The sequence below is a fragment of the Pecten maximus genome, chromosome 13, assembly GCF_902652985.1.
Source record: "Pecten maximus chromosome 13, xPecMax1.1, whole genome shotgun sequence".
NCBI lineage: Eukaryota > Metazoa > Mollusca > Bivalvia > Pectinida > Pectinidae > Pecten > Pecten maximus.
The window spans coordinates 20,523,510-20,549,185 of record NC_047027.1 but is presented as its reverse complement, the minus strand read 5'-3'; the positions used below and the strand labels follow the sequence as shown (position 1 = coordinate 20,549,185).

Sequence of the window (25,676 nt, the reverse complement as noted above, 5' to 3'; positions counted from 1 at the left end):
ATTTTCCTGAAATAGAGGAATATATGCATATTAACAAAAGTGTGACATATATTTGTTCTTTATTCTTACATAATAATACCATCGCTGAAATTTAAAAACTGTAACATGCCATATCTCTTGAAATTAGCAACAGAAAATTAAACAAATATTATCAGAGGAATATGCAAGTTTGTGAAATTTCAATGAAAAATAAATTCCATTGAAAAACAAAGTCATAAAAATCAATGAAAATTGGTAAAAAAACATGAAATATGTTGTAAAAATATTACTGCTGTATGACCGTGCGAATACTTTAGTTTTGGCATGTCTCTGCATATCTGATTTAATACTAAAATATCCCAAAAACAATTTTCTATTCAGAGGAATTGATGTCGCCAACATTTTCACCAGCAAAATTGAAGTTCCCAAAGCACATTCACACTCCAATGGATGACAAGTTTAAAGAACTTGCCGACAAAATCTTAAACCGCAGTGTAGATGGTCAGGAGCCATTCAATGAAGTTTCTGCTCCATTCGAATTGGGCAGTTACCCCATCGAACAGAATGAGACTAAGAATTATTTCGAGAGACAGTACAGCAGAAGGTGAGTGGAAATCGTGAAAGTTGTTTTGTTTACAGACCATTTAGCTGTAATATTTTTCATAATTTTGTGAGTGGTGTGACTTTTATTCACATGTTTTATATAAGATATTCAGAATATTTAACACAAGGTTCTGGTATTCGACCAATGTTCTATTGCATGAGGCCAAAGGCCGAGTGCAATAGAACTAAGGTCGATTAACATGACCGAGGGTCAAATATTCTGGACTATTGCACAGACACCCATGATATACATGTTTTATTAGTGTTTTTAAAACACACTTAGAATCACTGAAATCTCAACTTCTCTAGGCCTAGAAGTCACCATGACTTTCTAGCAATGTTGAAATCTGAGTGATTTAGACGCTTGACAGGGTAGGACTAAATTCAGAAATGTCACAGGTGTTCAATAGTGACCGTGCAATAGTATACAGTTGTTTCATGCCTTATTGGTCAACAGTCAAAACTCTTCCCCGAGGTAGTGCAGGGACCAACTGGATGAGGCAGAGGGAAACAGTTCATCGGGTTGGTCCTTACACCGAGGGGGAAAGTTTTGACTGATGAATGATAAGACTGATAAGGCATGAAACAACAGTTTTGTTACCTGAATAACCCACAAGGTTTCACATATAGGATATTTTATTTGGCTGAGGGCCGAGTCAAAATTCTTCAGTAAACTTTTAATTCCGGCGTTGGTGCATATTCAAACTCCAAATTAAGTTGATGTTACTGTGGCCTAGCAGTAGAATCTTCACTGTAAGAATTCTGATAGAGGCCAAAATTATGATATTTGTAGCTGTATCAATGAGAAACAACAAACCCCGAGAAGAGATTTCTTCTAACCTTTCTGACTTCGAATCTAGGCGTTGCTAGAGATTCTGTTTACGAACCGCGATCAGAAAGACGCTTCATCTTAATCCTTTTAGTGTTTGGGCGCATGTGGTTATACTGAATTTACATTTATATAGAGAGTCAGGTAACAATACAAAATTTATCTTATGGGTATAGATAAGGAAAATCAAATGCATTATGTAAAAAATATATATACATCATGTGACATGATGTATATATATTTTTTACATAATGCATTTGATTTTCCATGATGTCTTCTTACCCGGTAACATATATATACATCATGTTTGACCCTTAAAAATTCTTAAAATACCTGGTAGTGATAGTTTTACTTCTGAAATAACATTATTGTTAAATCAAGGGTAAACTGGAAAAGGATGCTGTGTCTATGTAAAAATTCATTTTCTGTAACAGGAGGTTAAATCTTCAACTACCAAAGGAATCTGATGGGTAGGTACTACAATGATATTCAGAAAATTTGTCCATGTTCATGCCTCAGGGCTTCCAGTTGACCATTGAGATTTTTTGTCTCATCAAAATGAGATTTGTCTCTTGGGTTTGAAGTGACATGCCAATTTGACTTCTTCAGTATACACTTAAGCTTGCCTTTCACATAGGTGACCAGGGTTTGATTCCTCTATTACATGTGAACAGATTTAGAGTCAATTTCCCAACCATGATAGTCGGGTGGCACGGTGCATGTGGCAACACACTTGCCTTTCACCTAGGTGGCCAGGTTTTGATTTCCAGATCGCATGTGAAAAGGTATTTGGTCACCTGCCCGACTACGTGGGGTTTCTCCGGATACTCTGGTTTCCTCGAGCTCGGATCCTTTACACACTTTCATCCGGGTCAACAAAAGTGATTGCTATAAATTGTAACTTGTTTTGCTATCATTTTAATTGAAGTTTATATATCTGTAATTACTAAGATTTGACCCTTCATATTTCTGTGAAAAATTTATTTATTTAACTTATGAAATTGCTAAAATTCAAGGGTTAATTAATATTGGATGCCCTGGTTGTGTCCCATGAACCTCCACTATACAGCCAATCCACAATACCTAAGCATATTGATACCGTATATCGGGTTTTTTTTAGCGACTGCCTAATTTTCGCTAATTTCGCGACCAGACTCGTTCGCGAATTATAAGATATCGCTAAAATTGGTCACATTTTACAGTAAGAGTTAGCTCCCTTGTAGGGATTTTTTCATTAACCGATCACCTGTTTTTACACGTGCCGTATACAGGTGTGCTTAATTGACCGTGACTCGACTGAACTGTTTTATTCAATAAAAATGTACTCACAGTTGACCATATTTGTCCCTTGTATAGATCTATTTGAAATCATAACGAGAGTCGCATTGCCAAGTGAAACATGGCCATGCTACGATTTGTAACCGTTACACGGAAGGACAAAGAAAATCTGGTCAGGGACAGACCTGAGTTTGCTGAAGCAAACAAAGGTGTCTATACATTATAATTACTGTACTTCTTCGTTTTTGTTGTGTATGAAACACATGCACGCTAAAATTTGAATAACACGTTGTGAAAACGCTAACAATAAAATACGCTGAAAATAAAATGTGTCATTTTGTACAGAAAACGCGAAATTTGGCATACGCTAAAAAAATCTGATAAACAGTATATATGCTTCAATTAATGTAATGACTTTTAAATGTACAAACCTTTAAAAGTGCTTGAGCTTCAGAGTAGTGCTTTAAAAGTCCTTGAGTTTGAAAATTTTCCAAAAAGTTCAGGAAAAGTGCTTGAAATCAGACATATTCAATATTGTCCATTAATTTAAGAGTGCTTGATTCTTTTACTGTTAATTCAACTTGCATGATTATAGACTGATTTATAAAGAAATCTAAGACATTTTGTTTCAATGTTGATATTTTTCTATGTGATCTCTTTAGAGCAATTAGATGTTATCAATTGGGCTATTTATTGCCATCAACACCAGTGATTTCTTTATTCTTTCAGTCTTTGTCTTCTACAATTCACGCTATTCTCTTGACGCTTTACCATTTTGTCTGCACTCAACATAATTTAGACGCTTCCAGATAGACATGGAAATAATTCAAAGAAGCATCTTTTGGGAAAGAGGAAACATTTTTGTACATCCCATAAAAAAGTTTATATTTCCTGAGAAATATTTCAATGTGAAATCATTGTCAGGTACTACACCGGTAATTAGGAAGTGTGATGTCTTTAGAAATTCATAGATTGTCTAAAATGATACTTCTCTGGAAAATATTTCTGCAAGCTAAATTTTTAAGAATTAATAGGGCTTTTTCTGAGAGCTACCCAAAATTTGCAGTTTACTCTTTGAAAATAATTTTAAATTCACCAATTTTAATTTCCAGTGAGAAAAAAACCTCACTGTCCTATATCATGGTTGTATTCACAGTTGTTTGGGTTTATAAAAACAATAGACATAATCAAAACCTCCATATAATATTAACTAGAGATGGTGATTTTGTTTTACTCAAAATTTATTTCTCTGATTAGATTAATAAAAATTGAGGTTCTGGTATTTTATGTGTATTACTAATTAAACCCAAAACAACTGGCATGTTTAAAATCTTATGCACTTTTTAGCTCACCTGGTCTGAAGGACCAAGGTGAGCTTATGCCATACCGTGTCGTCCGTCGTCCGTCGTCTGCCGTCCGTCCGTCAACAATTGACTTCTTTTGCATAACCGCTGATCAGAATTTGATCAAATTCGGTCAGAAGCATCCCTATGGGTAGGGAACTCAAAATTGTACAAATGATGGGGCTGGCCCCTCAGGGGCCTGAGGGGCGGGGCCAAAAGGGGTCAATTTTGCTATATTGATATAAACGACTTCTTCTCTGAACCTGAGCAATGGCTATCACTCATATTTGCCTGGTAGCATCACTATGGGGTGAGGATTCAAAATTGTAAAAATGATGGGGCTAGCCCCCCAGGGGCCTGAGGGGCGGGGCCAAAAGGGGTCAATTGGTCTATATTGATATAAACGACTTCTTCTCTGAAACTGAGCAATGGATATCGCTCATATTTGCCTGGTAGCATCACTATGGGGTGGGGATTCAAAATTGTACAAATGATGGGGCTGGCCCCCCAGGGGCCTGAGGGGTGGGGCCAAAACGGGTAAATTGGGCTATATTGATATAAACGACTTCTTCTCTGAAACTGAGCAATGGATATCGCTCATATTTGCCTGGTAGCATCACTATGGGGTGGGGATTCAAAATTATACAAATGATGGGGCTGGTTCCCCAGGGGCCTGAGGGGCAGGGCCAAAACGGGTAAATTGGTCTATATTGATATAAATGACTTCTTTTCTGAAACCGAGGGATGGATATCACTAATATTTGCCTGGTAGCATCACTATGGGGTGAGGATTCAAAATTGTACAAATGATGAGGCTTGCCCCCCAGGGGCCTGAGGAGCGGGGCAAAATGTGGTCAATTTGGCTATATTGATATAAACGACTTCTTCTCTGAAACCAAGCAATGGATATCGCTCATATTTGCCTGGTATCATCACTATGGGGTGGGGATTCAAAATTGTACAAATTATGGGGTGACCCCCAGGGGCCTGAGGGGCGGGGCCAAAAGGGTCAATTAGTCTATATTGATATAAACGACTTCTTCTCTGAATCCGAGCAATGGATATTGCTCATATTTGCCTGGTAGCATCACTATGGGGTGAGGATTCAAAATTGTACAAATGATGGGGCTGGCCCCCAAGGGGCCTGAGAGGCGGGGCCAAAATTGGTCAATTTGTTTAAACAACTTCTCCTCTGAAACTAAGCAATGGATATTACTCAAATTTGTATGGTAGCAAGGTTATTTGGTGGGGATTCAAAATTGTACAAATGTTGGGGTTGACCCAGGCCGCCAGGGGGCTGAGGGGTGGGGCCAAGAGGGGTCTATTTGGCTACATTGATTTAAACAAATTATTCTCTGAAACTTAGCAATGGTTTGACTGGTAGCATCCTATAGGGGTAGGGATTCAAAATTATTTAAAGGAAGGAACTGACCCCCAGGGGGTAGAGGGCAGGGTCAAAAGGGGTCAATTAGTCTTAACAAGATCTTCTCTGAAACTAAGTAATATGGATATCACTCACATTTGTGTGGTAGCATCCCATAATAAATTTGGTTTGTTTGGTTTGGTTTGTTTTTGTTTAACGTCCTATTAACAGCCAGGGTCATTTAAGGACGTGCCAGGTTTTGGAGGTGGAGGAAAGCCGGAGTTCCCGGAGAAAAACCACCGGCCTACAGTCAGTACCTGGCAACTGCCCCACGTAGGTTTCGAACTCGCAACCCAGTGGTGGAGGGCTAGTGATAAAGTGTCGGCACACCTTAACCACTCGGCCACCACGGCCCCTACCCCCATAATAAACCTCTAACAAAGTAATACCTCTGACCTCTAATAAAGTAATATTACTGGGGTCACACCAAAATACTATTACTGGGGTCGCACCAGAATGCTATTTCATTTCATGGATTAATGCACTTTTTGGCATTTTTAGCATTAAAATAAAACCAATGTACATGTACCCATATAAAATGCTTATAATACATATTGACATAGCAATACCAGCGACAAATATACTGAAGCATCATTCTTGTTTCTTATCTCATGAAACCAGGTGAGCGATACAGGCCCTCTGGGCCGCTTGTTTGAGTTCAAAATGCTGGATTTTATAAGCATTACTCAAGGGACAATGTGCAATAATGTCATGTACAATAATGGTTGCCTTGGCAACATTAATGGTAGGGAAAGTGTCAACTTACCTATATAGCTAATAACATTGTTATTGTTTGCCAAGTTACCATAGAAACGTTTTCCTGGCAATTCATGTATAGTATTGATTTTTATTCGAGGATTGATCCAATAGTTACAGGTATGGAAACTCTCAATGATACGGAAACTGGTTGGGGCCAAATGAAGTTAACTTTTTTCGGCATAGCCGTATAATTTTCTTTTGGCTCCGGGTATGAAGCTACAGGTGATGTTACTGGTCAAGACGAAGTATGTGATTGGTTAATGTAGCGGTCAATGCAAAATGCAGAAATGCAGTTAAAGACGAAACAAAATTAAGATTGAATGCAAGCTGAATAAGTGGATGTATCTATTCAAATAACACATTAATGAAATTATATTCCTGATTCAAATGCAGTCTTATTATCACCAAAAATGATTCAAACTGATATAATTTTGTTATCCGTGCTGAAACTGCGCATTTATTAATTAGTTGGTTAATTTATTTCACCAGCAGTTTTACGTTATAACCACCAGCATTGAAATTATGCCGTTTATCTTTTTTAAAGATATTTCTTGTTATGTCATAATAGTGACTTTGTTTATTTTAACTATGACATATAAATATCTTTAATTGTGACGTAATGATATTGTAGTTATATAATTATGACTTAAGTATCTGGTAATTATAACTGAATTATCTTGTAGTTACGTAATTATGACCTAGTTATCTAGTAATTATAAATTATTATCTTGTAATTACGACTTGGTTATCTTGTAATTATGACATAGTATGAACGTACATATGTAGATCAGTTTAAAACTGTATATACAGTGGTACAAAAATATTTACTGACCCTTAATTTTTATGTGGAGTTCAAATTAAACCAAGAACAGAGGTTCAAAAATATTTTTCGATAATATCTGGATTCTGGTGTTTGGTTGTTTGTTACTACACTTAATCAGTAATCTGATCACTTAAGTAACGAAAAACACAATTTTGTTATTTCTATCATGTTAGAGACAAAATTACCTCATTTGAGGTCACTATACAGTTAAATTACTGGCTTTGAACTTGATTGTCAATCCACTGTAGTCTTTAGAATGAATACATCACTACTCAGTTACCTTAAAAAGAAATACATCAGATTAGATATTGGTCAGATTTTGACACCAATCAAATACATATAGCTATAGTTGTGTGCATTTGACTGTATGTGACATATTTAAAACAGGTACAGAGAGTCGATTATGGGAATGTGTTTTCTTGGAGATAAAGGATGTGGTGTTTTAATATTTCTGTTATTTTTCTGTTTTTTGCCTATTACACATTCACAACACAGAGTTGACAGGTAAGCAACTATTTTCTTCACACCAATTTCTTGAAATATTTTCTTTTTATAAATGCGTATTTTAAAAAAAAATTGACTTTACATGAATTCTTTCTTGTACTTCTTTATCATGTAACTTTTTTTTTCGTTAATAAATAATATTTTGATTTATTGAATCTGGTTTAACTCAAAAGCATAATATTTTTTCATTCAATTTACATATTGCATAATGGAAGACAAACAATACATCCACAAAATATGTTAATCTTTCAAATGAACAGCTATAGTCTGGAAACATTATCTATAATGGATTTTCGTTTGTTAATATATGTTTTATTCTAAGAAATTTGGTCTGAATTTGTCCCAATTAACTTATGTCATTAAAAACACTGTCTTGTTGCATGAGTTACGGAATATGTAGTAGAGAATGTGTATTGTTGTCTTTGGCTTCATAATGTTATAAGATGAATTAAAAGTATTTTATCATAAAGTTAGCTTTATGATTAATATATACATTGCATATTAGTGATGTTAGAATTTTGTTTATTAGTATAGGTACAAATTTTACTTAGATCTGAATTTTGTTTATAAGTCTAATTAAGGAAATTACAGATAATCTACCTTTGATTCTAGTATTACCAAATTTATTCATAGATTTATTTAATTTTTTTTCTATTTGATGAGCAATATCAATAATTTGTGTTTTATTTGGTATGTAATTTATAACAGAATGCATCATATGTGAGTGGATAATTTAAATGACTTGTCTCCCTTTGTTTATACAAATTGTAACTTCAATCTGGCAACGGCTTGTTTGGTGTGTTGTTTAATGCATCCCTGATTACGACACACACTAGCTGGCAATAAATACTATCTGTTATAATATGTAGGCAGATTTTTGATTGCAGCATGCAAGATGATTGTCCTCATTAGAGAGGAAGAGATTACCTCATATACAACAGAATTATTAGATGATGGATTTAATACCATACTGTATAATATGAAATATTAGTGGTGTATAAACACTTGTCGTTTTTGTGGTTGCTATGGAAATACAAATATAAATTCGGCAAATATTGTTATATGTATCATTGTTTTATTTTTTGTTGCATGGGCTAACCATGAAGGTTTGTAGCCACAAAATACAATAGTTTGGAAGCTGCGCAGGCCATGAAAGAAAGGTCACACTAGCGTTTCATGTTATGCATCTTAATCAATTAGAAACGCTTGGATTAATTTATTCTATTTATATTGAAAAGTCTTTAATGAATCAGTTTTAATTTTTTTTCTGTACTGTGTTGAGGTACTTTTAGTAAGATACAGAAAATACTTTTAGAATTGTGAAGCTATACTTTTGTTAGTTGCATTTATGACCTGAATTGTACATTCCTCCGGCAGCCACCACAAATTAAACACAACATAATCTATATAGTGACCACACTAACATAGACAGGGATTTATCTAGGCCATATTTACTACCTGTTATTCTCCCCTTTTCTTCGCCTTAATTTTCCCCTTTAGAAATATTTGAATAGTTATAAAATTTTTGATATTTCAGTATCATTTTCTTCAGAAAAGGGTAATATTTAAGCCCACAATTAATAGACATGTAACATGTCAGTCGTTGATCCTTCCCCACTTTTTTTTTTTTTTTTTTTTCAAAAAGGTAGCAAATTTTAAAATCTAGATAAATTCCTGTATTATTAATGAAATATGATTATCTCCCTTGGATGTTAATGATTTGACCCCATTGACCTTACAGATGTTTTGCATCAGATCATCAACTAATAAATGAGAATGAGGATGGTAAAAAGTGAGTCAATGTCACCTGTATAATCCTTGTATATTTTACCTTTTCACCAATATGTGTATCAGAGGCCATTAAAATCATACCTGTGTTTCTAGGTGATAGATTACCGTAATTATCTGTACATAAGCCCCTGCCTACAATTACATGCAAGACCCATTCTTTGTTTCTGCAGAATCTTAAGTTTAAAGTGGTTCACATATCAGCTATCCCCAAATTTTGATACTGAACTTGTACTTTTAGGGAGCCCCGGGGCTTATTTAAGGATAAATACGGTATATGGATAAATATGTCACTGTTATTTAAATTCTTCTAGAAATTTCCCGAAATCCTTCAAGAAATTTATAACAGTTTCCGCCTGCTGGACTTTGGAGAATTGTTGCAATATTTCATAAAAATTTATGAAGATTTTCATGTTTTCTTTTTCTCAATTTGGAAACACTATCAGTTTTTAGCTGAAAAACGGCAATTAAAACATAGCCCCGTAATGTTAACATGCAAGCAATATCTATTGTGAATATCATTTTGGCAACAAATGTATATGTAATGGAAGCTTTCTTATTATGATATTAATTAAAACTTAATGTTAGACAGTGATAGTCCATTTGATCTAGGGTAAGGTAATAAGATGAACTTCAACAGAAACACAGGTTATTTTTAGGCCCCTCGCCGGATCATTATACTCTCTGCACGTTTGTGGGTTTACCACAGGTTCATGTACAAAAACATTCTTATAGTATAAAAAAAAATAAAATTCTCTGCAAATTTATGTTCATTTCACAAAATTTCATTACTATCCAAAACTCTTTGCTCTGTGAAAAAAAAAAACTTACGGTTAATTCTATATATAGATTTTTTGTGTTTTTTTGCTCAAAAATTTCAACTAAGAATGTGTGTGATCTTGAAGTCTGGTTCTTAGTGAAAACTGGCTAACTTATAAACAACAGTTAATAAAAAAGAATTTTTAGCTTTTTTTGAACACATATGCAGAGTTTCATAATATCTAAAATTCCATCAAATCTAGAAATTGTTATTTGTTGAAAATTTAGGAAATTTAAATGTTGTTATTGAGGAAGCCAGAAAAGAAACTGGTTATTTTGAGAAAGCATGATTACTTTGTATGTTAATGGTGATTGTATGTTAATGGCGATTGTATATTTTATGCATGTGCTTATTGAGTTGCATGTTGTACATGTAAAATATCAGACAGTTGGGTTTGATCTCATTAGGCCTATACCGTATTCACAGTTGTCGTCCAGGGAACTTCCTCAATACTGACTCGGGAGTAAAATACCTTCGTATATTCTGATATTCATAGAAATTTAATAAACCATACTTGTATTACTTATTACATACTGCAGCCCATTAAATGTATAAGAATAACCCATTTTGATGTTCATTATTTGCATAATGATAGATCACAGGGGTTATCCAATGGCACGATTTGAAGTCCTTATTTCGATTTTTTTCGGGGAGGGGGGTGGCCCCTTATACCCCCCTGCTTGCACATTGACAGTAAAGACACGCAGGAAACCATATCTTTCTTTCATGACAGAACAATATGGAATGGCTTCATAAAAGGTTTCTAAATGAAAGAAGTTAAAAATACCCATAAATCAATATTGGTAGCTGTAGTAATTTTTATCACCCGAAAAATGTTGGAAAATTCTGAGAATCCTCGCTCATTAATCACCTTGTTCGCTTCATTAGTATGCATAACAGAATGTCACATGATCATTTGGATCCAATCAGATTTCAATAGGTCAAGTATAATTAAGGCATTTTTGATGAAGTTAGGAATTAAATTGGAGAGAAAGCCTTCGTTTTATTTAAGATTACATTTGTATTTATGAGTAAATTTTGATTTGGTCTCCTATGAGGATCATTTTAAGATGTCTTTAGTTTATTTTACTAGATAAACCTCATTGTCCACCCCTGAGTGGAATCAAAATTATTTTCGAATTCCCTTTAAAATTGTTTCCAAATACTGGGAAATAATTCTGAAATTCCCTGTGAATTTGTTCTGGGATAATAATTCTGAAATTCCCTGTGAATTTGTTTCCAAATGATAATAAATTTTCCGTGAACTTGTTCCTTAGTGAAAATTTTGTAATTCCCTGTGAATTTGTTCCGGAATTATAATTCTTAAATTCCGTACGAATTTGTTTCCAAATGATAATTATAAATTTTCCGCGAATTTGTTGCTAGGTAAATGAGAATTCTGAAATTCCCTGTGAATTTGCTCTCAGGTAAAAGTTATGAAATTCCCTGTGATTTTTTTTCCCCTGCTTGATAATTAGAAAATTCCTGTATTTTTTTAGACTGTATAAATGACTGCCAATTATGATGTAGAAATTGCAGAAGCCTGTCTCCTTGTGATGTACTAGTATTACGATCGATGTACAATCAACGTGTCCATGATTCCTGTCCGTAATATGTGTGTGAGGTGATGCACACATGCTCTGGCATATCACTTTCATTGATTGGCATGTAGATAAATTTCCTATATATCCATCCATAATTAATGAACTAAGGGGCGTTGACTGCTCACCCAATACCGTTACGGTAAAGGTTAGCAATTTCAGAATGCTCACAATAAAAAAAATTCAATTAGTATGCGGACATCAAGAGATAAACAGAATCCCATTGTAAAAATAGGCCCTTAAGGGTCCTCCCCCACCCCTAGGGACTTAGTTTGTAAAAATAGGCCCTTAAGGGTCCTCCCCCACCCCTAGGGACTTAGTTTGTAAAAATAGGCCCTTAAGGGTCCTCCCCCATCCCTAGGGACTTAGTTTGTAAAAATAGGCCCTTAAGGGTCCTCCCCCACCCCTAGGGACTTAGTTTGTAAAAATAGGCCCTTAAGGGTCCTCCCCCATCCCTAGGGACTTAGTTTGTAAAAATAGGCCCTTAAGGGTCCTCCCCCACCCCTAGGGACTTAGTTTGTATAAATAGGCCTTTAAGGGTCCTCCCCCATCCCTAGGGACTTAGTTTGTAAAAATAGGCCCTTAAGGGTCCTCCCCCATCCCTAGGGACTTAGTTTGTAAAAATAGGCCCTTAAGGGTCCTCCCCCACCCCTAGGGACTTAGTTTGTATAAATAGGCCCTTAAGGGTCCTCCCCCATCCCTAGGGACTTAGTTTGTAAAAATAGGCCCTTAAGGGTCCTCCCCCACCCCTAGGGACTTAGTTTCTTGATTATATTTTTGAAACCATTGAAACCCTATCACCATAACCATATAGCATTGCTGGATATCAAGGGATAAGCACAATCCTACTGTAAAAATAGACCCAGGGGACTTTGCCCACTCCAAGGGATTAGTTCAAAATTTCTTTCTTTTATATTTGAAACTGTTGAGATCCCCACCCCATAACCATATACAGCATTGCTGGGTACCGAGAGAAAAACACAACCTGTTGTAAAAAGTAGGCCCAGGGGTCTTTCCCCACCCCAAGGGATTAGTTTCTTTGTTGAAACTGTTGAGATTCCCCACCCTATACCCATATATAGCATTACTGGGCACCAAGAGAAAAACACAACCTGTTGTAAATAAATATGCCCAGAGGTCTTTCCTCATCTCTGGAGACTAAGTTTCTTTGATCATATCTAAGATTATATATATCTAGTAAATATTGGTTAAACCACTTTTGATGATCTTCATAATTATAATCATAATAATAAAAATAATTTATATCTTTATCACATATATAGAGTAATGATCTCGGTCTAGGTGCTTAAAGATCTCCTCTTCCAAAAATCTTCATTGTTTGTAAATGAGTTATTTCCTCAAAAGGGCTGCGGTGTCCCGACACTTTATCACTAGCCCTCGATCCACCTCTGGGTTGCGAGTTTGAAACCTACGTGGGGCAGTTGCCAGGTACTGACTGTAGGCCGGTGGTTTTTCTCCGGGTACTCCGGCTTTCCTCCACCTCCAAAACCTGGCACGTCCTTAAATGACCCTGGCTGTTAATAGGACGTTAAACAAAACGAACCAAACCATTATTTCCTCACTAGGTATTCAATACCCTCTTCAAAAGATAAGCTTAATTGTTCTCTAGTGCAAGAGTGCATACAATTTTTTGCTGACAAAATTTTATATCTACCGTAGCTAGCTCCATGGTATACAAGAAAAATCTATGTTTAATTTCCCTAATGAAGCAAGACATCGTCATGGATACTATATCAAATCTATAAGCCGGCTATGTTGATATGTGATAACTGCTTCATGGATTTAGCCCACTTCTTCGTCAACTTTTAAAAACTTTTGGCCATAAATAATGGATTATCTTGGTTAATAATGATCAGCGATTATCATTGTTATCTCTACAGTTTAATTGTTTCTGGATGGCTTTCTTGTTCCATCTTTTTAAAAAAATGAGTGGAAATTAATTCTCTTGAGATAGTTATTTTAATGTTAACCAATGTCACAGGAGCTGTAGATATGAGGAGAAATATGTTGGGTGATGAAAGCAATTAGTCTAATAAAAACAATTCTTGAACAGTGAATAAGTACAATCAAATCTGATACTTCTTATTTAGCTGGGATATTTTTAACTGATTGGCAATTTAAAAGGACACCAGCATTTAAAAATCACTGTTAATCCTCCCAAAAAATTGTTGTGAATTCTAAGAAGAGCAATGAAGGAGATTGATGGACTTCTGTTTGGCCAGAGGTATGTATCCGGATAGGATTGCATTTATTATCTTTTGTAAATACATATAATTTACGAAATTTTGGGTGGTTGGGCACACTGGCCTGTCCACAGTAGTTGACGGGGTTTGATTCTCCAATCGGATGTTAAAATATAGGGATATAAATACTTAAAACCATGTGGGGTTTTAATTCTCTGGGCACTTCGTTTTTTTTCCTACGCTAATATTCCTCACACACAAATAACAATCTGGTTTATCAAGATTCATTGTATAGTATAGTTAATATTACTTATTTGATTGTATAGTATAGTTAATATTACTTATTTCACAATTGTTGAAAAATAAAAATAAGTCTACAGTTTAATGATTTACAATCTTACAATTAACTCACAATCGTTGAAAAATAAATAAAGTTTATATCAATTTGATAATTTACAATCTTACAATCAGGGCCAAGTTGTTCAAAAGGTGATTAGCTTAATCACTTGATTAGTGAAAATTTCATTTCTCATTTGTTGCAAAACCTGTGAGTATATCATCTTTAAACAATGCCAGTTGGAAGAAAATTAAGAATTACAGAATTTCATAAAGTTTTGTCCAGCTAGTTCGACCAGAAATTATTAATTCAGGATTTGAAAAATGTTGTTAAAATATGATTAGCCTAATCACCTTTTGAACAACTGGGCCCAGAAGCTTATATTGTCATCTTCCTTAGCTCACAGTTGTTAAAAAATTGATAGAGTTTACAGTTTAATGATTAACAATTATAGCGCATAATTGTTGAACGATAAAAAAAAGTTTACACTAATATAATAATTTACAATCTTACAATCGGAAGCATGCATGCACCTGAGAATCCTAGGTGTTACTGGTGGCGATAATCCCTGTAGCCTGGTGTTAGGGCATGCTCCCAGAGACCAAGACGTCTCTAGTTAAAGTCCGAGCATGGGAGGATTTTTCATAACCTTATGGTATACCTATTACAGCCTACTTTTGGCTATGCCAGATATCGCGATGTAGCTAAAAGAGGATGTTAAGGACCATTTTGGAGCTATAGAATCTGGCTGCAGTTCTGGGGTTGAGAACGTTATATGAACATGTACACTTTTATACGCATGCACAATGGAAAAACTTATGAAATACCTGGAATATTACGCAAGAAATGCAATGTTTGGATGTTGAAAATCGGCAGGTAATTATTATATATATAGGTAAGATAATAAGGAGTTGAAGGAAAACAACCCTCGATATCTCGTAATTCCACTAAGACTAAACAATTGATGTAAGATGTTGTTATTAATTCATTGATTTGACTTGAAAGTGGTTTCCGTAAAAACTGGACATTTATTTTTTTAAGTGAATGTAAGTTTTATAAACAGTAAATTGACAATTGAAGCTTTTAGCTATTGTCTTCCCAAATGTTCTGTAATGTTTGTGATCATCACAATGTTTGTATGTATATCATATGTATAAGGCATGAAGTAAATATTGAATTGCTTATGTTACTTTGGCCTAGTTGTTTGTGTTGATGCTTTTCACTTGTGTATTTGGTGTAGTACAATGATGATGAGGTACATGTATTGGGTTTTGAATTCTGCATGTTGGAGACGATGTCTGTAAAATGCATGGGGGATATGAATATTATACATTATGATAGTAAACTTTATGATTCTGTCAAGGAACATGTAAAAGTGCATTGAAATGCTGAATTCTCAGAAAAATGACTATGATTATCTATATTAAATTATGCATCTGTATCTGATACTTTTACAATTACTTGCTGAACTGGCATCGGAACATTGAGTTCATCTTAACATAAAAATACTGGATATTATTTCCTCTTTAAATATGTACTCCGATTTGAAACTTTTAAGATTTGTATAACAGAAGTGTTTTCCCATGAGTGTATATTGCTTGATTATTTTGCTATGTGATGCTTATGATCTTTCCAATGTGGTGTATGATGAAATAATTAATTTTCCTTTTTTTTCATGGTAAATACTCAAATGTCATTGGTTGAAAAATTCTTTTCATTCTTCTATGAAAGAAATTCCGAGAATGGCGCGAAAAATGTGACGTCACAATACGACAATTGACGTTGCGTATTGATTTGAGAAAAAGAATCCTATTTAAAACCAGTAAAATTGTACATAAAACATGTTTTAAATTAGAAAATTATTTTCAAAAATTAATTATAAGCGTTGATGTCAATTTTTTTTTAGTTTCATCGGGGTATGAAACAAATTTTGTTTGCAAACTTATGTAAGAATCCGCTACACGGATTCATACAGTTTGCAAACAAAATTTGTTTTATACCCCGATGAAACTAAAAAAAAAATGACATCAATGCTTAAGTAAAAAAAAAAAATAAAAAATGTTGCAATAATTCTTTTGATGGAAATGTAAGTAATAAAAAAAAGCAACAATTAGAAATCTGTTGATATACTACACATATCATTTCATATCATTTATGCTAAATGTGAATCTGTTTATATGCCGAAAAAAACAACACTTGTAAGTATAATACATGTATTGGGTTGAAATACATTAAACTAAAATCGGTAATAGAATATTGTACAGTTACCGGTAATTTTCAATCCCACATCAAAGTCAGAACCAAAGTGTCTGTTAGTATGCAGAAGGAAGATTGTTCATAGTGTCAATTATTTTTCTCTCAGAACCAATTTTCAAGAAACTTCAATGCAATTGCAATTAATTAATCCTTCATTTTGATTATTTCCCTATGAGTGATAACAGTGATGCTGTTTCATTTATTTTAATTTTGTGATGAATTGAATGAATTACCTAAGTGATGATAAATTTTCATGTTAGATGTTTTTAATTTAGCATTTTACTGACTGATAGTTTCATGTCAATCAGAAATTCGTGGATGGATACTGGCAACAGTCGACAGTACGTTGTACTGTGAGGTTCCAGGATTACTGAGGTATTACTTCTTTAGATATAAGCATATTTTGTTTTGATATGTTTTCCATATCTGGTATAAACACTCTGGGACTTATTGTAGTGGATCTGCCCGAAGCCATGAGCGTGACAACGGAGGACATGCTCCAGTTAATCGTGTGCCGAGCTTTGATGTTGAACATGTCTTTATGGAGTTTCCTGAAGTACAGGAGGAGTATGATCTCGCTCCAGATTTCGAGAGGATCAGTATCAGTGGAGAGGACACTAGTGGGGTAAGTTGTCTGTCTGTCTATCTGTCTGTCCATCTGTCTGTCCATCTCTGTCTGTCCATCTCTGTCTATCCGTCCGTCCATTTGTCCATCCGTCCGTCTCTGTCGTTTGTCCCTCTGTACTATATTTCCAGAGGATCAGTATCAGTAGATAGGATACTAGTGGGGTAAGTTGTCTGTCTATCTGTCCATCTCTGTCCATCTGTCTGTCAATCTCTGTCCGTCCATCCATCCGTCTCTGTCGTTTGTCCCTCTGTATTATATTTCCAGAGGATCAGTATCAGTAGATAGGATACTAGTGGGGTAAGTTGTCTGTCTGTCTGTCCATCTCTGTCCATCTCTATATGTCCATCTGTCTGCCGATCTCTGTCCATCCATCTGTCTGCACCATATTTCCAGAGGATCAGTATATTTGGAGTCCATCTGTCTGTATCTGTCTGTCTTACAGCAGAGAGGACATTAGTGGTAAGTTGTCTCCCTGTCCTTATGTCTTTTTGTCTGTCTGCCTGTATGTGTCTGTCTTTCAGCGAGGAGGATATAAGTAGTAACTTGTCTCCTTGTCTTTATTTCTGTCTGTCTGTATCTGTCTGTCTTTCAGATGAGAGGGCATTAGTGGTAACTTGTCTCCTTGTCTTTATGCCTGTCTCTGTCTGTCTATCAGTACAGAGGACAGTGTGTGTGTGAGTAAGTGGGATAAGTTAATGCCTGTCTGTCCAACTGTCTCTGTCTTTCAGCCGGGAGGACACTAATGGAGTAAGTTGTCTGTCTATCTGTCTGTTCATCCATCAATCTGTCCCTCCCAGACTTCAGAGTAACATTATAAGTCGGAAGGATATTAATTGGTTTGAGGCTGGGTCTGCGTTAATGTTCTGCGTAAACTACAAAATTGTTTTTCATTTCTCAATGTTTAAAACCATATTCGACCTTATAAGGGTACTGTGTGCGCTTAACACATATGTACATGGAATTGTTTCCATGTAAAATTGGAGTGGACATTTTTAGCCCACCATCATCAGATGGTGGGCTATTCAAATCGCCCTGCGTCCGTGGTCCGTCGTCCGTCCGTCCGTCCGTCCCTCCGTCCGTCCGTCCGTCCCTCCGTCCGTCCGTCCGTCCCTCCGTCCGTCCGTAAACAATTCTTGTTATCGCTAATCCTCAGAAAGTGCTGAAGGGATCTTTCTCAAATTCCATATATAGGTTCCCCTTGGTGCCTAGTTATGCATATTGCATTTTGACACCAATCGGAAAACAACATGGCCGACAGGCAGCCATCTTGGATTTTGACAATTGAAGTTTGTTATCGCTATTTCTCAGAAAGTACTGAAGGGATCTTTCTCAAATTTCATATGTATGTTCCCCTTGGTGCCTAGTTATGCATATTGCATTTTGAGACCAATCGGAAAACAACATGGCCGACAGGCAGCCATCTTGGATTTTGACAATTGAAGTTTGTTATCGCTATTTCTCAGAAATTACTGAAGGGATCTTTCTCAAATTTCATATGTAGGTTCCCCTTGGTGCCTAGTTATGCATATTGCATTTGGAGACCAATCGGAAAACAACATGGCCGACAGGCAGCCATCTTGGATTTTGACAATTGAAGTTTGTTATCGCTATTTCTCAGAAACTAATGAAGGGATCTTTCTGAAATTTCATATGTAGGTTCCCCTTGGTGCTTAGTTATGCATATTGCATTTGGAGACCAATCGGAAAACAACATGGCCGACCGGCAGCCATCTTGGATTTTGACCATTGAAGTTTGTTATCGCTATTTCTCAGAAACTAATGAAGGGATCTTTCTCAAATTTCATATGTAGGTTCCCCTCGGTGCCTAGTTATGCATATTGTATGTTGAGACCAATCGGAAAACAACATGGCCGACAGGCAGCCATCTTGGATTTTGACAATTGAAGTTTGTTATCGCTATTTCTCAGAAAGTACCGAAGGGATCTTTCTCAAATTTCATATGTATGTTCCCTTTGGTGCCTAGTTATGCATATTGCATTTTGAGACCAATCGGAAAACAACATGGCTGACAGGCAGCCATCTTGGATTTTGACAATTGAAGTTTGTTATCGCTATTTCTCAGAAAGTACTGAAGGGATCTTTCTCAAATTTCATATGTATGTTCCCCTTGGTGCTTAGTTATGCATATTGCATTTGGAGACCAATCGGAAAACAACATGGCCGACCGGCAGCCATCTTGGATTTTGACCATTGAAGTTTGTTATCGCTATTTCTCAGAAACTAATGAAGGGATCTTTCTCAAATTTCATATGTAGGTTCCCCTCGGTGCCTAGTTATGCATATTGTATGTTGAGACCAATCGGAAAACAACATGGCCGACAGGCAGCCATCTTGGATTTTGACAATTGAAGTTTGTTATCGCTATTTCTCAGAAAGTACCGAAGGGATCTTTCTCAAATTTCATATGTATGTTCCCTTTGGTGCCTAGTTATGCATATTGCATTTTGAGACCAATCGGAAAACAACATGGCTGACAGGCAGCCATCTTGGATTTTGACAATTGAAGTTTGTTATCGCTATTTCTCAGAAAGTACTGAAGGGATCTTTCTCAAATTTCATATGTAGGTTCCCCTTGGTGCCTAGTTATGCATATTGCATTGTGAGACCAATCGAAAAACATCATGGCCGACAGGCAGCCATCTTGGATTTTGACAATTGAAATTTGTTATTGCTATTTCTCAGAAAGCACTGAAGGGATCTTTTTCAAATTTCATATGTAGCTTCCCCTCAGGGCCTAGTTTTGCATATTGGGACCAACCCGAAAACAACATGGCCGACAGACAGCCATTATCGCTAAATCTTAAATTTTATATATAGGTTCCCCTTGTTTGAAAAGGACTAGAGGGCTGTTTCTGAATTTACACTGATTAGTAAGACTTAGAGGAAGGGAAAAGTAGAGAAAAGATCAATCTGACATGGAACCTATAAAGATCAATCAATGGTGGGCGCCAAGATCCCTCTGGGATCTCTTGTCATTTATTTTTTTTAGCCCACCATCATCAGATGGTGGGCTATTCAAATCGCCCTGCGTCCGTGGTCCGTGGTCCGTCCGTCCGTCCGCCTGTCCCTCCGTCCCTCCGTCCGTCCGTAAACAATTCTTGTTATCGCTAATCCTCAGAAAGCACTAAAGGGATCTTTCTCAAATTTCATATGTGGGTTCCCCTTGGTGCCTAGTTATGCATATTGCATTTTGAGACCAATCAGAAAACAACATGGCCGACAGGCAGCCATCTTTGATTTTGACAATTGAAGTTTGTTATCGCTATTTCTGAAAAAGTACTGAAGGGATCGTTCTCAAATTTCATATGTAGGCTCCCCTTGGTGCCTAGTTATGCATATTGCATTTTGAGACCAATCAGAAAACAACATGGCCGACAGGCAGCCATCTTGGATTTTGATAAATGAAGTTATCGCTATTTCTGAGAAAGTACTGAAGGGATCTTTCTCAAATTTCATATACAGGCTCCCCTTGGTGCCTAGTTATGCATATTGCATTTTGAGACCAATCGGAAAACAACATGGCCGACAGGCAGCCATCTTGGATTTTGATAATTGAAGTTTGTTATCGCTATTTCTGAGAAAGTACTGAAGGGATCTTTCTCAAATTTCATATATAGGCTCCCCTTGGTGCCTAGTTATGCATATTGCATTTTGAGACCAATCGGAAAACAACATGGCCGACGGGCAGCCATCTTGGATTTTGACAATTGAAGTTTGTTATCGCTATTTATCAGAAATTGCTGAAGGGATCTTTCTGAAATTTCATTTGTAGGTTGCCCTCTGTGCCTAGTTATGCATATTGGATTTTGAGACCAGTCAGAAAACAACCTGCTCGACAGGCAGCCATCTTTTATTTTGACAATTGAAGTTTGTTATCGCTATTTTACAGAAGGTACTGAAGGGATCTTTCTCAAATTTCATATGTAGGTTCCCCTTGGTCCCTGGTGTTTTATTTTGGGACCAATCCGAAAACAACAGACAGCCATTATCGCTAAATCTTAATTTTATATATAGGTTCCCCTTGTTTGAAAAGTACTAGAGGGCTGTTTCTGAATTTACACAGATTAGTAAGACTTAGAGGAAGGGAAAAGTAGAGAAAAGATCAATCTGACATGGAACCTATAAAGATCATTCAATGGTGGGCGCCAAGATCCCTCTGGGATCTCTTGTTTTATTTTGATACCTTTATGTAGCGAAACCAATCCACAGTCTTTGGTTTTAAAGATTGGAGATAATATCAGCAGATCAGTGAAGTTTAGGCAGCTTTTTATATGTTTCAGTTAGTACACCCATCCTCTATATTCCTAAAAATGTGTTGTGTTGCACTCAAATGGACAGGTGCACTTATTACATAGAATACAGTAATTATTTGTTCTGTCGCATTATGAGAACAAAGCCTTTGTTTGCTATAGGTTCCCCTGAAGGACTTGGAGCAGGCGTCCAAGAGCTTAGTGAAAGCTTTGATGATTCGTGAGAAGTATATGGCAATGTCACACCAGAGCTTCCCCAACATCACAGCCAGGTTCCTCCAGAACCTTGAGGACAAAGAAGACTTTCACGGCATCAAGGAAGGATTCGGCTGTACTAATGTCAAAACTGCAGAAGGTATGTTTGAATAATGAAACTCTAATGATCTTTTTTTTGGATAGAGGATAATTAAAGGATCAAAATCTTTTCACATTTTGGAAGAAAAAATAATAAAAATGTATAATGGTTGAAAGTTGATGTTATTTTCTTTTGATTGATTGTTAGAATCATTAAACATTATAACAGGTTAAAATGATATGCATGTAAAATATAGTTTTTCAAAAATGCATGTTAAACTTAAATGTGAATTTAACATTTATTATTGTCTATGATTTAGAAATTCAAAACTTTTTTGGATAATTTTCATATCTGAGTATTTTTTGTCCATGCTTAATTCTTATTTTTTCGGCTGGTTGATATTAACATGTTGTTGCAAGCTTTTCTGTGACCATGTTTTGTTGTAGACAAGAACACGGCCTCATTTGTGTCGTGGCCATGCACTGGTAGGAGCAAGACTTTAAATCTTTGCATTTTACCCTTAGTTTGGTTTTTACCACGGCATACATGTAACAGTATTAAACACATTTGTCAACAGTTTAAGATGAATATTTGCATTGGTTGAAAATGGTGTGTTTTTGAAGGTGGAATTGCTATTTCTGCTATGTAATACTGACTATTAATATTGATATAAAAACTTAAAATCACATTTAAAGGAAAATCTTAAATCTTATGCAGGTGATATGCTCTCACTTTTGTTTTGTTTTCAATTAAGTTGATCTATTTTGACTAAATCTGATCAAATCGCACAAAATGAATAACTCTAAATTTTCTGTAAATTGCTGTCAAAGGAAAGATATTCAGAAAACTTCCCATGACAAATTTATTATTGTGAAATGAGAGATTAATTCAATTATCTCCCCTGACAAAAAGACATTACTTTAAAAGGGGAGATCATCCAATTATCTCCCTTGACAAGAAAAACATTCCTGGGAAAGGGGAGATCATCAGATTATCTCCCTTGACAAGATAAATATTGCTGTAAAATTGGAGATCGTGAGATTATCTCCCTTGACAAAATAAGCATTGCTGTGAAAGGAGAGATCACCCAATTATCTTATCTCCATGTCAAGATTGTTTTTTGTAATAGGGGATGTAATCTGATTATCTCCCTTGACAAGTTTTTAGCCCACCATCATCAGATGGTGGGCTATTGAAATCGCCCTGCGTCCGTGGTCCGTCCGTCCGTCCCTCCGTCCATCCCTCCCTCTGTAAACAATTCTTGTTATCGCTATTTCTCAGAAAGTACCAAAGGGATCTTTTTCAAATTTCATATGTAGGTTACCCTTGGTGCCTAGTTATGCATATTGCATTTTGAGACCAATCGGAAAACAACAAGGCCGACAGGTAGCCATCTTGGATTTTGACAATTGAAGTTTGTTATCGGTATTCCTCAGAAAGCACTGAAGGGATCTTTCTCAAATTTCATATGTAGGTTCCCCTTGGTGCCTTGTTATGCATATTGCATTTTGAGACCAATCAGAAAACAACATGGCCGACAGGCAGCCATCTTGGATTTTGACAATTAAAGTTTGTTATCGCTATTTCTCAAAAAGCACTGAAGGGATCTTTTTTAAATTTTATATGTAGGTTCCCCTTGCTGCCTAGTTATGCATATTGCATTTTGAGTCCAATCGGAAAACAACATGGCCGAGTGTGAGGCAGCCATCTTGGATTTTGACAATTGGAGTTTGTTACCGCTCTTTCTCAGAAAGCGCTAAAGGGATCTTTTTCAAATTTCATATGTAGGTTCCCCTTGGTGCCTAGTTATGCATATTGCATTTTGAGACTAATCGGAATCGGAAAACAACATGGCCAACAGGCAGCCATCTTGGATTTTGACAATTGAAGTTTGTTATCGCTATTTCTCAGAAAGTACCGAAGGGATCTTTCTGAAAATATATATGTAGGTTCCCCTTGCTGCCTAGTTATGCAAATTGCATTTTGAGTCCAATCGGAAAACAACATGGCCGACAGGCAGCCATCTTGGATTTTGACAATTGAAGTTTGTTATCGCTATTTCTTAGAAAGTACTAAAGGGATCTTTCTCAAATTTCATATATAGGTTCCCCTTGTTTGAAAATTACTGGAGGGATGTTTCTCAATATACACAGATTAGTAAAAGGAAGAGAAAAATAGAGAAAAGATCAATCTGACATGGAACCTATAAAGATCATTCAATGGTGGGCGCCAAGATCCCTCTGGGATCTCTTGTTAATGATATATGATATAATAATGAAAGTCTGCCTTAAGTACCTATACATACATCAATATTTTGAACTTCAAACAGAGTCCTCTTCAGGTATGTAATTTCCACCTGACTCATTATAATTATCCTACTTAATATGCATATCCAAGTTTGTTTTAGAATCTAGAGAAGTTATCACTTTTTTTTCTTTCTCTCACTGTGTGGTTATCAACTTGAAGTATTTATAACATTAAAGTATGATGATTATTAATAATTTCTAGTAATTAATGGTGTTATAACATTAAGATTTAATAATTTTTAGGAATTAATTTTGATAACATTTTAAAATGATTTCTCGGAATTAATCATGATCACCATTTAACTATCATTATGGTTTCTAGGAATTTTTAACATTGTGATAAACATTTTACTATAAGGATTTGTAGTGATTAATTTTGAAAGTGCACTAAAAGCAATGGCTTAAGAAAAGTCAACTGTCTTTTCTTAAGGTTTTAGCCTGATTCTTTTTTCAGTTGAGAAACTGATAGGGGGAATGTTCTTGATATGCTTGTTCTAGTGTGTTAATCACTATAGTGAGGTTTCAGTTGTTGAAAAAAGTGGAAAGAAAATTGGTTTTATTGAACAAGTAAGCACTCAATTATAGGTGAACTTGATAATTTTATTTAGAAGTTCTACATTGATTCTACTACATTTGAGTGTTTCTGAATCTTCAGCAAAATTTAAGATAGTTTATAATCATTTATGAAGCATTTTCCGATAATCAATTTGATTTCTCTCTTGAATCCTAAAACAATAAGCCATATTATGATATTTTGGATTTTGAAATCTTGGATTTTAATAGGTTTGTAGGCTCTCCTTTGTCTTTTTTTCACATGTTCAATTTTTTTCTGAACAGAAGAACAAAAAATATGATCATATTGTGTAAATACCACTTGATGATAAGCATTAAGAGGGAAAAGGAAAAAAGTACAGAAAAATTCAAACTGACATAGAAGCAATAATGATTATGCAAATTGGTTGGTTTAATATTCATCTTGATCATTAAATAGTAAATATCCAAGAAAACCAACTGGTGCAATAATAAAATGGGTCTGCTTCAAACTTTATGATTATTATGTCGAGTTTTTGTTAAACTATAACTAACTTTTTTTGAGTTTTGGGGAAAATGCTTGCTAACAAGTTCCTCTCCTCTCAACCAAATTGCCATCCTTCCTAAACAGTCCTAATTGGATGAAATTAAAAACATATTGCAATGCATACAATACCCATTCTCACATGTCTTTCAGCCTAAAACCTCTTAAGTGGAAATGAATAATGTTGCGTATTGATATCATTATCTCGGGCCTATTTGTTTATACAGAGAAAAATGTTGATTTATATTTAAATTTAAAATTTCAATCATCATTCTAAATTAAGCTGCTGTATAATGTTAGCACAGACCTTGAAAGTCTCTAACAAGGCCTGCATTTAAAATCACTCTGCCTAAGTTCACAGACAAACTCATGTATTTGTTGAACCAGGATAAACGAAATGGCCTTGCTTTCCCCTTTATAAAACAGAGTTATTGCTCTTGTTTTGATTCCCATGTGTGTATGTGTGCATTTCATTTTATATGCAGATTGTTTGTAGAGGTGTTGAAAAAATAAGTGTATTATACAATAAAAATTCTGGTAAATTATATCATACA

At 35.6% G+C, this 25,676-nt stretch overlaps 1 protein-coding gene across 7 annotated transcripts in view; it reads left to right on the top strand.

Annotated features, from left to right (window-relative positions):
• LOC117341131 (AMP deaminase 2-like) overlaps positions 1-25,676 on the top strand; it is a 51,557-nt gene that overhangs the window by 1,674 nt on the left and 24,207 nt on the right. For 2 of the 7 annotated variants that reach the window (XM_033902975.1, XM_033902976.1), the window contains exons 2-6: positions 361-583; positions 1,846-1,881; positions 9,283-9,333; positions 17,004-17,172; positions 21,609-21,801. In XM_033902975.1, coding sequence (XP_033758866.1) covers positions 361-583; positions 1,846-1,881; positions 9,283-9,333; positions 17,004-17,172; positions 21,609-21,801 — 672 coding nt within the window. Of the gene's footprint in view, positions 1-360; positions 584-1,845; positions 1,882-7,532; positions 7,542-9,282; positions 9,334-17,003; positions 17,173-21,608; positions 21,802-24,070; positions 24,083-25,676 lie in introns of all 7 variants that reach the window. The other 5 variants (XM_033902977.1, XM_033902974.1, XM_033902978.1 and 2 more) reach the window with 5 other exon arrangements.